The sequence below is a fragment of the Daktulosphaira vitifoliae genome, unplaced genomic scaffold (assembly GCF_025091365.1).
Source record: "Daktulosphaira vitifoliae isolate Bord-2020 unplaced genomic scaffold, ASM2509136v1 Scaffold_3, whole genome shotgun sequence".
In the NCBI taxonomy this organism is placed as follows: domain Eukaryota; kingdom Metazoa; phylum Arthropoda; class Insecta; order Hemiptera; family Phylloxeridae; genus Daktulosphaira; species Daktulosphaira vitifoliae.
Window position 1 is genome coordinate 10,933,416 of NW_026099574.1, and position 14,184 is coordinate 10,947,599.

At 27.2% G+C, this 14,184-nt stretch overlaps 2 protein-coding genes and 1 long non-coding RNA gene across 3 annotated transcripts; 1 reads left to right on the forward strand and 2 right to left on the reverse strand.

The window, feature by feature from the left end:
* The first annotated feature begins 2,349 nt into the window (after positions 1 to 2,349).
* On the forward strand, positions 2,350 to 12,910 carry LOC126902817 (chromatin-remodeling complex ATPase chain Iswi-like). The gene is given in 9 exon segments (XM_050680442.1): positions 2,350 to 2,394; positions 2,914 to 3,023; positions 3,089 to 3,254; positions 3,316 to 3,456; positions 3,525 to 3,719; positions 3,781 to 4,062; positions 4,120 to 4,229; positions 5,292 to 5,418; positions 12,869 to 12,910. Coding segments are annotated over 9 exon segments (1,188 nt in total). The 5' UTR covers positions 2,350 to 2,364; the 3' UTR covers positions 12,896 to 12,910.
* LOC126902819 (uncharacterized) lies at positions 8,646 to 9,640 on the reverse strand. The gene is made up of 3 exons (XR_007703345.1): positions 9,466 to 9,640; positions 8,946 to 9,071; positions 8,646 to 8,884 (listed from the first exon to the last, which is right to left on the reverse strand). It is a non-coding gene; the product is annotated as an uncharacterized LOC126902819 (long non-coding RNA).
* A 167-nt stretch (positions 12,911 to 13,077) lies between the features above and the next one.
* Positions 13,078 to 14,161, reverse strand: LOC126902818 (zinc finger BED domain-containing protein 4-like). Its single transcript, XM_050680443.1, has one exon. It carries the CDS (start codon positions 14,122 to 14,124, stop codon positions 13,078 to 13,080), a length of 1,047 nt encoding a protein of 348 aa, XP_050536400.1. The 5' UTR covers positions 14,125 to 14,161.
* Positions 14,162 to 14,184: the final 23 nt, after the last annotated feature.

Below are 14,184 nucleotides of genomic sequence, written 5' to 3' on the forward strand. Positions count from 1 at the left end.
TTTTTATATTATTTTTAATTACCCCCATCATGGGGTGTTGCCACCAGCGCTTTTAGTGATTTTCAGTTTATTGCATAAAATTTGACACATAACATGATAATTATTTAAAGATAATATGCATAGTATAGAATAATCAATTTAACATGTATATACATATGTAATAGTTAGTGTACAAATATGTATATGTTATGACAGATAAATTAATTATTTGTTTGTATACAATTGGTATTAAATATTGATATATTGAATATAATTATAATATTAATTAAATATTAAATATTGATAAGTGTAAGATGTGTAATGCAGAGCATTGTGCATATTACGACAAAATGTTAGTTCAAGAAAACTTGAATTTTACGCATCCATAAATTAGATTAAAAAAATGATTTTGAATATCTCATTATCATTGGGAAATAAATAAAATTTAGTCATAAATTGTGAAAATGAATATTTTATATAAAATTTAATATGTAAATTTGTTTTTTTTTTNAAATTTAGTCATAAATTGTGAAAATGAATATTTTATATAAAATTTAATATGTAAATTTGTTTTTTTTTTTAGGCGTGTACAATTAATTGCAGCCATACATTTTGTGAAATTTGTTTAAATACTTGGTTGAGAGAAAATAATGTGTGTCCTCTTTGTCGAACTTCAGTTCAAACCGAAACCCTATGCCTATCTATGGATAACTTCATTACTAATATTTGTAATGTTCTTGGGAATGAAATAAAAGAACATCGGGAAAATATACAACAAGAAAGTAAGTATATTTGAACATTTATTAACTTATATTTATTGTTATAACTATTTTTAGGATTGGCAGTTAATGTCCGGCGAGCACCACAAATGGCTCGGAGAGGTCGTAGAAGAAGATAAGATATACGTCAAAATATGTAACCTGCACATGTGTCAATGAGAAATAGTGCAAAGAATTCATAAGGTAAATTTATTATTATTATTATTATGCGTATAATGTTCACTAAATCGTTTCCATTGGCACCAACACCGCCAATGACGACTTTTCCTCCGAACGGTCCAGCATTACCAACATCAATGTCCACCGCGCGAACAATTTCAATCTACACGGTGCCAACTTTTATTGTTACAATTCAGGATAACTCGGCTACGGAACCTGACGTGTTGTGTACGCGATACTTACAACGTATACATACATATATACGCGTTTAAAAAAAGTGAACGAATTAATACCGTCACATTCCGTAACCGTTACTACGATTCTTAATGAAATTAATTATACAAATTTATTAAGTCGGCCTCATTATGTTGCTCCGTGACATTGACCTTAAAGGGAAAAGCAAGATCATCGAAGACAATTGTAGCGATTACTGTTAACTATTATAATTATTACTTACAGACGGTACGGCGTTCTGGTTGAGCACCCTGCGCACAGAACTGCTAACGTAGTCGCTGGGCAGAAAATGCCGGTAACACAAAAACGAACGCAAATGTCCATCAGACTGAAGGAGACGTCGCATCGAAAACAATTAACTAACGTGTACATATTTGTGTAAACTGACACCGTCGGCGACGGTGGTGTAGCACAAAACACACCGGTTTACCACGTTTAGAAAAAATAAAAAAATTAAATTCTGTGGTCAAAAACCGGGCATGATTATAAAAAAAAAAAAACTATTTATAAATTATATATGAATTATTATTATTCTATTTATGTATGAACTATATATAAATTATATATTTATATAAAAAACTTATGGTAATAATCACTTTTTATAAATGGAGATCAGATGAAACGATGACGATGTAAATCATACGTGGATCCTAGTGAGTGTCCGGAAATACAGCAAAATAAGTAAATAGCGCTTTTTAATCGCGCCACAAAAAAAGTCAACAAAAATTCCCCTGCGATTGGGAAAATCATTTAGTAGTATTTGTCGAGTCATAATGAAACAAATATTTATAAAACCGACAATAAACAATAACTATTACGGGCAGCCGTCGTCTCGTCGGACCGTCGAAAGCGGGCAACAAAAAAGCAAACGTAAGTATACTATAGATTTATGCACGCGTACCGTTTAAAAAGTAACATCGAAATGAAATTTTAATTTTCACAGGGTGTTTCATGTTGCAACAGCCCGTACCACCTTAGGTGGGACTGCCGAAGTAAAGGTAAAATAACCTTCAATTATCTTTCATGTGTTCAATATATTTATCTTTATTTTAGAAACGTTAAAAAATAAAATAACAATGAAAAAGCGTTTGAAAATCGCGAGGCGAAAAGTGGCGAAATTGCGACGCCTTCTTAAAGAAGCTAAGGAGGAATCGGCACCACAGCAACAGGAGGGACCACCATCTCCTCCTGACGTAGAAAGCCGGAGCAAGATATGAGATGCATAGGCGTAACACAATTAGAGGTAGAACTGTTTTGGTAATTGTAATATACTAAGCGTCGCGCTCCGCCAAACGGTTCGGGAATCGAGGCGATCGGAGAAAAAGCTGAATTTTAAAAGGGAAAAAAGGTAAAATATGTTCCAGGTGCAGCTTATTTAGAGGGGCTTAGGATTTTAGTATATAGCTAGAAACTAGAGATTTATATCTGTGTTTAACATTCAAGATTGATAAATCACCTTGAATACTAAATGTGAACAGTGTTACCTGTTAGTTTAGAGAAATTTTGAAATCATGCCAACGACAGTGCTAAATAATGAGAACCTGCGATGGATGTTCATTACTGTATTCGTACCTAAGTATATAAATGAAATATTTTTATGTACAAAACAGTCCATATAATCCATGCATTTAATTATTTAATTATCATTAATGATTCAGATTTTTTTATTTTAATTTTGATTTCCAACACAAATTTAATATTCCAAGTTTGATTCAAAAGTCTAATAATTAGCAATATCACTAACTGCTTATTTATTTTATAGGTTTTGAGACCATTTCTCTTAAGAAGATTAAAATCAGAAGTTGAAAAACGTTTAAAACCTAAGAAAGAAGTAAAAGTTTATGTTGGTCTCAGTAAATTACAAAGAGAGTGGTATGCATGTCAAAATTCTAGACATAATATTTATTAATTATATTATAAATTACTTTATACTTTAGGTACACCAAAGTTTTAATGAAAGATATTGATATTGTTAATGGAGCTGGTAAAGTTGAAAAGATGCGCTTACAAAATATTCTCATGCAGTTAAGAAAGTGTAGTAATCATCCTTATTTATTTGATGGAGCTGAACCTGGTCCACCTTACACAACAGACGAACATATTGTAAGACATTACTTAATTTTGTATAATTTTAACATTTTATTAATTGATCTATGTTAAATAGGTCAACAACTGTGGAAAAATGGTTGTATTTGATAAATTATTAAAAGCATTGAAAGACCAGGGTTCAAGAGTTTTAGTATTCAGTCAGATGACACGTATGATGGATATATTAGAAGATTATATGCACTGGTGAGGATACAGTGTTAGTATTATTAAATTTTTAATTACTTGACATATAAATACTTTATAATTTAAATCTCTTAAATTCAGTATTGTAGATTAGATGGACAAACACCTCATGAAGATCGTCAACGACAAATCAATGAGTATAATGAACCAAATAGTAAAAAGTTTGTATTTATTCTTTCTACTCGTGCTGGTGGTCTTGGTATTAACTTAGCTACTGCAGATGTAGTCATATTATATGATTCAGATTGGAATCCACAGATGGATTTACAAGCTATGGTGAGAAATTTCATTTTTGATTGTGGTGATATTTTAAGAAATAACCATGAATATGTTTTAGGATCGAGCTCATCGTATTGGCCAGAAGAAACAAGTTAGAGTCTTTCGATTGATTACTGAAAATACAGTAGAAGAAAAGATAGTCGAAAGGGCTGAAGTTAAACTGAGGTTAGATAAATTAGTTATACAACAAGGACGTTTAGTTGACAATCAAAAAAATGCATTGAACAAAGATGAAATGCTCAATATGATAAGACATGGTGCAAATCATGTTTTTCAATCTAAAGATTCTGAAATCACTGATGAGGATATCGAAACTATTCTACGAAAAGGAGAAGAAAAAGTAAAACTTTTTTTTTTCTAAATAAACGGAATACTAAGTTTAATTTAATATTTTTAGACTGAAGAAATGAAACAAAAATTGGAGTCATTAGGGAAATCATCTTTAAGAAACTTTACATTGGATGCTCCAACAGAATCATTGTATACTTTTGAAGGTGAAGATTATAGGTGAGTATTATGTTTTCTTAAATGAATTTAAAGATGTGAGTTATATGTAATTTACTTTTAAGTATTTTATAATCAAGGGAGTACTTAATAATAATTTATTGTTGATTCAAATTTTGGTACTTATGTGAAAAAAAAATATTAACTTTTAATCATGATTAAAATAATGAACACTTTTACATCTTTCTATTTCCTGAACTTAACATGCTACAGAGGGTGGTAGCCCTCTTTCATATGGGTCATTCCATGTGAAATCGCCTAATGTGTGTGCCTAATATTTCAGAATTTTATGAAATTTATATCATAGACTTCTTAAAGGTCATTGACAACAAAAATATATTTTTTTTATTATTATTTTTTTTTTACCAGATAGCACATTTTTTATAATTAAAAACATGAAAAAACAGCCTATGTTCTAGAGCTTATAACTTCATATCCAAATAAGCTATCACTGTGGAACTAGCACTGTTTTACTCATATTAAATAGTACTTCAATTTCATTCTTAAGTTTATAAATTTGTTAATTTTATAAGTTTATTAATTTATAACTTATTTGGATGTGAAGTTATAGGCTCTAAAACATAGGCTGTTTTTTCATGTCTTTAATTATAAAAAATGCGCTATCTGGTAAAAATAAAATAATAAAAAAGAAAATATATTTCTGTTGTCAATGACCTTTAAGAAGCTATGATATAAATTTCATAAATTTCTGAACTATACCAGCACACACATTAGATGATTTCATATGGAATGACCCATATATTAGGCAGTCAAAGATGATTCTTGGCTAAACCAATGATGGACTGACGATTATTATGACACCACTAACTAGAAAATCACAAGAAATATCTTATTTACACCCTTGGGAACAAACCCGGGATCCCATGCGTTGAAACATACGTTTCTACTCACTAGGTCAGGCCAACCTTAACTTTTAATTATGATTGTGTTAAATATTTTTGAATATTTCATATAAAAAAAATTGAACATTATACATCCCTATGTCGAGAAGTACTTTTAATTGAGTTATTATTAATTTTTTTATTATATCGTTTTCTATTTTAGAGAAAAACAAAAGTTAATAGGAATTGGAAGCTGGATAGAACCGCCAAAAAGAGAACGCAAGGCAAATTATGCAGTAGATGCTTACTTTCGTGAAGCATTAAGAACATCTGAGCCAAAACAACCAAAGGTAAATCTAATCTTTTTATATAATAAGGCAAAAAGTGCTTTTCTGAAAAGTTACTTGCATGGTGCACAGACATTTTGTTCAACAGGATCAAGTGCTTTTGTTGAAAAAAAAATTATTGACAAAGATCAGAATTTTTTTGTTGCTTGCCCATAAGCATTTTATAATTTCGACTATTTTTTTACCCGATCCTTTTCTGAAGTATCATAAAAATATAGTTTTCATATTTGTATTGATTGGGTAAGATTATTAACTATCTTCATTGTAACTTTTTTTTCGGATGTTATATTAGTTAATAACTACATGTTTGGTATACAAATATTTTCCATCATTTTCTCGTAAATATATTTATAATACAAATTTTTTTGATATATTTAATTAAATTTATTGGTATATTTAAAATTTGTTTGAACTTATGCTTTATAATTGACTTACTTTTTAAGTGTATTTAATTTTTTTATTTTTTTAATGAATGTTTGACACTAAAAATTTCATCAATTATAAGTATATAAGTTTGGGTATACATTACAGTATAATCTATTAATAATTTTATTTATTTAATATATAATGTGTAAGTTTATTGTAATAATTGGGACTTATTTATGACAACTATGCTGTATAATGTCAAATCACTGTAATGAACATTCTTGTAAAAATTCACTTTTTTTACAAACCTGTCGAATTTTTCTATAATGTTAACACAATTATAATTAGAATATTATTAGATTCAATGCGAAACTGAGAAGATAATAATTTTTATTATTATTATTATTTTTTTGTGTGCCTGTTACCACATTTTTCAGCTCTCTCAAGCCGATTTCTTTCAACAATACGTTAAAAGATCACAAATCATATCTAGTCAAAGACATTAACCTCAAAAATTGAAAACATTTTTCTCGTTTCCCGTAAATAAGAGAAATTTCCAAAAAAATTACAATTTTATAAATCAGTATTTTTGACATTTTTTTCACTTTTTTTCTTAAAACTACCATAACTTTTTCAAAAATGAACAAATCAACATAATTTTTTTTTTTATATTGAAACCTTAGATATTTATCTCATTTAGATTCAATAACTTCAATAAAGATCAAGGATCCCATCACTGTCGTTGTCACTCACGAGAAGAATTTTTTATTCATATTAAAATTATTTTACTATATTTTAAGTTTTAGCTTCGATGCGAAGCTGAGAAGGTATTTTTTTATGACTATTATTTATTTTTTCTACTCTAACTTGACCTACTTTTTTCAATGATATGTCAAATTACTACAATTCGTATCTAGTTGAAGAAATTACACTCAAAAATTGAAAAAAAATTTCTAATTTATCAATGAAACAGTTACTTATCTCATGTTCTCCATACAGACAATTAAAATCATTCATTTCTAATGTTTTCAGAGTATTTATTGACGAATCAAGTTTGATATGATCATTTTATATGATAGGTTTCAACTACATAATTAAATCATTTTACTTTGTAATTTAATCATTTTTTTACTCTATTTGTGTGTACTACTCCTAGACTATAATATTCCAAAGTTTTTGGTAACATGTTGCTATATAAATCATTTCTAAAAAAAATTATTGTTAGTATCTCCTGAATTAACAATGGATTTTTACAATTATAATCAAATTTTTAATTTTTAACTGAGTAAATCTTTTTAACAACTTTGCCTGTTAAGATAAAAATGCAAAAAAATATTGAGCTACTCAGATAAATTTACTATAAATAGTAATTATAAAACTTCCTGACTGCATATTAATCTGAACGATACAATTTTTTTAATTCTCATAACATTTTCTATTTAATGATGTCAATTTCAAACTTGCCAATTGAACTAAAAGTTATGGTAAAATAAATACTTTTTTTTTTTATTATGAACATTCACAAAAATCAACTTTAAGGGATTAAAAAAATAGATTAAATATGTCATTTTCTTATTTTTAACATATTAATAATCAAAATCAGTATAAATTTAAAATAATTTTTTTTTGTTCTTAATTGTTTTTTTTTTTTATGTAAATACTTAGTTTTTAATAATAAGTAATAATATTAAAACTTAGAAGTGATAGTAAAAGTCTAATTGCACATTTGAAAACATCACGAAAAGTTGATTTAGAAAAGTACATTTTTGTTTCTGATGAAAGTTCATTGTAGTCCAGTGTATAAAGCTTATAACTTTGTTAACTGTTATAACTTTATCAAAAATGACCAAATCAGTATAATTTTTTTTTATATAGATGCATGTCTTTATCTATCATTTGGTTTTTTTTTTTATATAAATCTGACCCCTTATCTGCCCACAAAAGGGATTCAAAATGATAACTTTTTTTTTTTTTTTTAGTTAAAGTATATCTTTAAAATTAATTAAGTTCTGGATATTTCAATTGTAGAATTTTTTTAAATACCAAAAGTTACTTAGAAATGATTACTATGATTTTTATTTAAGTTATCTATTACGATAAAAATGCAAAAAAATAATGAGCTTTTCTGATAAATAGTAATTATAAAATGTGACACGGTTACTCGTATCGAATAGGTAATAGAAGATAACGAAGGGGAATTTCGAATTACGGCGCGCCGATTGGGTTTGTGGAGGGAAATATACAGAAGTAGAATACTTACTAAAATCGATTAATATTCATGTTAAAGTAGAGTATTCTAAATTAAAGTACGTTGAATGTATTTTATGGAGTAGGCAAAAACGAATATTCCAAGTATTATTTTTAAAATAATACAATAGTGAATTGTTTGTCATTTACTAAGTAAGAGAGTCGTCGTATACAATAATTGACATGTATAGAATGTAAAATCTGATATGATATTTTTTATATCAGATAATGAAGTCTTAATGTTTTTAATAATATCACACTTATAATAAATTATTATTTTTTCAAATAAAAGAAATAATATAAATAGGAAAAATCATGTTTCAATATTGGGCAACAACCACATAAAAAAAGGTTTTATTCATATTGAAATACAGTACTCGAAATATAAATTGAATGCATTAATATAGTTCATAATTTATTAAATTATTAATTATTTATTAAAATAATTTATTATTTTTCGACCCATGGTAAATAATATTGTAAACAAAGGATATTAATTTCTTTTAAAAATAAAAAAAATAAACGTTTCTTTATTAATTAATGTTTATTTATTGTCACGATCACACACATAAAAAAATTTCGTCCTTATTGAAGTACTATACTCGAAGTACAAATTNCGTCCTTATTGAAGTACTATACTCAAAGTACAAATTGATATAATTATTATTAGAAAAATACGGTTTAATGAGAGACTCAAACGTAAACCAATACAATAATATTAGTAAAGGAATTACGTTGTAAATTAAATAAGAAATAAACATTTTCGATAAACTCCGAGAGCGGACTGCGCACATAGTAATCGTGATGATCCTTCGTCGTCGAATGGCAATATCTTATGGAATGGAAGTTTGACAGGCTAAAAGTAAACAATATAAATCAAAATAAAATCCAAGATAACAACAAAAAGCTTACAGTACCATTTTGGAGGAATGGCAAACAGTAAGGGAGGGCAAGCATAAGCTAAAAGAAAACCAACAGCACAGAACTATCAACACATCAACAGAAGTGAAAATATTGTAGATTTACCAAAGGCCGTGCACTATCTAAAATTTACAAATCACATTAATTAATAGTCACTATTATAATAAGGAAAAAAAAGAAGATTTAAATATTTCATTTGTCATACGATTATCAATTACACATTTTAATAAATAATCACGTTGTTTCCGTTAAACTTTCATCAGTAAAGATATTCATATAAATTAAAATNGTTATACTTTCATCAGTAAAGATATTCATATAAATTAAAATTGCTAATAAATAATCGCATAACTGAATATAAATAAATATACACATACAAAAACATTTGGATCTTATCGGCCGATACAGTACATATTACTTTGTAACCAACAATAAATAAAATACCCACCGACCTAATAATTAAAGCAGGCAAAGTAATTAAATTTATTTCAAATAAAATAAGTCAAAGTCAGTTACCTGTGTAATACAATTATTATGAATTAGAGCCAGCACTCTTTAGGTCGGTTGGCCGCTAATAAATCACAGTCAACCGGGCAAGACAGATGCACAGACTGAAAATTACAAAGTCAAATCAATTAATACTGCCATTACCATAATTATAATAAAATATCTACAATATAAAGTATATAAGTGACAAAATGTATTTATATATATGTGTATATATACAGGGTGATTTTTTTATCATAACCCATTCAATTACTTACAGAATAATAATAATTTAAACATTTTTTTTTATTACTATCTTTAGTTACACATTATTCTTGAATTATTAACTATGTAATACTTTTTAAGTTCATCCCTTATGCCTGGTAAAGGTGTCAACTTTGTTTTTTTAAATGGTAACACGTATTTTTAATTTAATAAAATGTTTGAGCTTTTAATTCAATAATAAATGGCATTTGAATTTTTAATGAAACTTAATTTGCTTATTAGATATAAACATTTAAAGTTTCAAATTTTTGAGTTAATATATAGGTATAATACACAAGGGAATACAAATACAGGTAGCTAATTGATTTTTTATGACATCGATATTAGCAGATACACAGCATTGTTATTATCAATGATAGTAAGGTACATTGTTGTGAGTTTATAAATACACTAACTGACAATACAAAAGTATTTCTATTGATAGTCATAATTGATAATAAACAATTCGTTACTGTGATAGCAATATCATAAAAAACCAATTAGCCTGTATTTGTAATCCCTTGTGTATTATACCTATATATTAACTCAAAAATTTGAAACTTTAAATGTTTATATCTAATAAACAAATTAAGTTTTATTAAAAATTCTAATGCCATTTACTATTAAATTAAAAACTCAAACATTTTATTAAATTAAAAATATGTGTTACCATTTAAAAAAACAAAGTTGACCCCCTTCCAAGGCATAAGGGATGAACTTAAAAAGTATTACANGGCATAAGGGATGAACTTCAAAAGTATTACATAGTTAATAATTCAAGAGTAATGTGTAACTAAATATAATAATAAAAAAAATTTTTTTAATTATTATTATTCTGTAAGTAATTGAGTGGTTATGATAAAAAAATCACCCTGTATATATAGAGAGAGAGAGATTGTATAGGCTGATGTAGTACATATTGCACCAATAAATGAAATACAAATCAAACTAATGATTAATATATGCCAAGTAAATTAATTAAAATGTATAAAGATGAACTGTATTTTAAGAAAAGTCAATAGCAATAAATTTCTTTTGACAAATGAAAATAAATTACCTGTTCAATAAATCCAATAGTGATGACTGCCATCAATCTCCAGCATAGTTATCGTGGCACAACAGTAANACTGCCATCAATCTCTAGCTTAGTTATTGTGGCACAACAGTAGCACAGTCTAAAAATTACAAAAATTAATTAAATTAATACTGTCGTTTCCCTAATAATATTAACAATTTAAAAATTATTATAATTCAAAAATAATCATAAAGGGAACAACAAATACGCGCAAACAAAAAATTGCAAATATAACGATTGCAAAATTGAAATAATTTACAACACGCATTAATTATTACAGTCATTAAAAATAAATATTTAATAATTATTGCAACTGCTGTACAACAATAGTCAATTGCACATTTTAATTGATACTCGAGAACACCACAAAGACGTTTATGAGTAAACACGATAACAAAAATGAATATTTTATGATTTTATTCAATACTAGCCGAGGCTCTACCATACCGGAGCATAGTGGAATTTTAAATATAACTGACACATTTGTTTTTTAATTTACTAAATTTTTTTACCTTAACTCTAGGGGAAAAGGAATTAAAAACTGGTAGACGAGTAGTATAGGCGATGATGTTTTATTTTATATAATGAGTTTAAATAAAATAATGATGCCCAAAGTACAATAAAATAATGTCAGTTACAATTGTTTAAAATAAAATAAAATTACAAATTCTTTTATATAACATATTTCAAGTCATAGTTAAAATTATTACAAATTATTAATTGAGCTACAGGACAAATAAAACAAAAAGGACATGAGGGAGAAAATAATCTCTGACAATGCTGTATTGACTTTGTTCGATTTGACCAAAGGACAGGAGCGTACTTTGCAATATTGAATAAAATAAATTGGTTATCATTGCAATAATGTTCAAACTAAGAACTTGACATCGGTCAATATGGATCTAGGCCTTTTATACCGAGCCTTGAGACTGCTAAGCACATCTAGATTGGTCCAACACATGTGAGGTTTTATTACACTCAACATGACAAAAATAATTATAGGGTGGACGAAAATAATATTTTCAGCTGATTTACCAAAAGTCAATGAGCAAATGTGCCAAGAGATCAAATAGAATAATTATATTAAAATATTTAAAATATATTAATGTCATTTAAGTTATTTTTAAAGAAACCTCGTGACAATACACGAATAGAGGAAACAATGAAATGGACGAAAATAAAGAAAAACGGGAATGCTGTACAAAGTTACCAAATTATATTATTATGACGTCCAGGCCGTAGCCAACAAATGAAATCTTCACCCATGGCTCGATCGCCAGGGCCAAAAGTAAAAGTTAGGCAGCCATGAGATGTTCAATATACGCTAGAGATGGGTAGTTCGTGAGTGAGTCAACTGAAAGAGTTGACTCTTTTAGGTGAACTGAGTGAGTTGAATCAGTGTGCCATAGTACTGTGACTCAATGACTCAGTGTGAACTACTAAGAATTGAATTTAGTTTAGAACGTCTTTTAAATTAATTCTGAATCATGAGAATTGTGATTCGATTCTTTATCAAGGTTAATCTTTCCTTATAGGTTATTTAATATTTTATTTGATAATAACTCTTCATGATCCAGCGATAACTGATATTACTTATTACCATTAGTGTTATGTGAATTTGTGCAAATTGTGCAAATTGTAACTTAAATATAATTCAATTTAAATTTAATTTCAACATTTTAAGTCTACATCAACTCATCATGGGTGAGTGTTATTATTATTTAAAAGTTATAACATTTAAATTGAGATTAATGATTGATTTTTTAAATTATCATTTTAAATTATAATTCTACAATATTAAAAAAAGTATTACCTGAAATGAAATTACAGTTGTTAAGTAACAAGAAAAAAAAATTATTTCCATAAATAAAAATATTTTGAAAATATCTATACCGACTAATGTTTGTATTCTAAATTGGAATTCTTAATTGATATTGAAACAAACATTATGGTAATAATTATTATATATAGGTGATAATATTACCAAATGTGCTTCATATTAATATTATATATTAATTTATAATTTTTATATTTACTAATAATGAAAAATGTATTTATATAATCATAAATAATATTAACTTATTCATGTTCTAGAACCTGTTATATCAACAACAAACATAAAACAAGTACTCAATAACTTGAAGTAAGTAAACCTACAATAAAGTTTCTATATACAAAAACAATGTTTCCAAACCTAGGAAATAAAATTAATTCAGAAAAAATAAAGATATCATAAAAGTTTTAAAATAGGTATTCAAAATATTTAGAACTACAGTCATTTAATTAAATATTTAAAAAAAACATTATGTAGAATTAAAATTAAGAAATATCATTTTTTCAAAGTTTTTACTTATTAACCTACTTCTTTTTTCAGTTATAATTTGCCCTGCTTTAGAAAATATTCGTTCGCAGGGCACTGATGTAGCTAATACGCAGTGGCGTTTTTTCATCAGTTCAAACAAACGTGGATATACATTTTGGTTGTCTCTCCACCATTTTAAAATGTTTTTATTTCTTGGAATTAACCCTTCTTGAAGGTATTTATCAATTTCAATGATAGCTGCAGAAGTTGGATTTGTAGATATCAGTTGACTACTTACTTCTTCATCAAAATCGTTCCAAATAGAATCTCCTCCAGTAACAGAAGGTTGATTTTGTGTCACAATTGGTATATTATTTTCAATCCGTATCGATGTAGCTTTATCAATTAATGTTTTTTTTCCTTCTAAAAATGCTCTTTCACTAAAAAATCCAAATTTTTTAAATCTTGGATCAAGAATCGTGGCTTCTGCCAAAATTTGTATTTTTTCAAGTGATCCAAATCTTTGTTGTACTTGTTGATTTAATTTGGAAACCATATTTGTTAATTGCGGTGAATCATATGACTGATTTTCCAAATGAGTACAATACTTAAGTAGTGCTCGACTAAATACAATAGATTTTGAAATAGAAACACATTTCTCACTACTTATTTCTACTGTTATTTCCTTAAAATATTTTAATATCTCACATGTTTTTGAAATAATTAGCCCGTCATTATTGGACAAATAAGCATCATAATGGCAATCAACTAATACTGATGATAGAGGAACTTTAAGATCTAGAATACGCTGAAACATCTCATATGTTGAATTCCAACGAGTGACAACATCCTGAATCAACATTAAAGGTGGTATAAAGCCTAATTGAATTTGCATATTTTTAAGTTTTTCAGCTGCTTGAGGGCTTCTCTTGAAATGACCTACAATTCCTCTTACTTTATCTCTTATTTCAGATATTAATTTAAGAGCTGTTTGCACCACTAAATTCAAGCTATGAACATAACAACTTACATGTCTCCATCCACACATATTAATAGCATTAACTATATTGTGAGCGTTGTCCGTTGTGCATGCAGCAATGCAGTTACC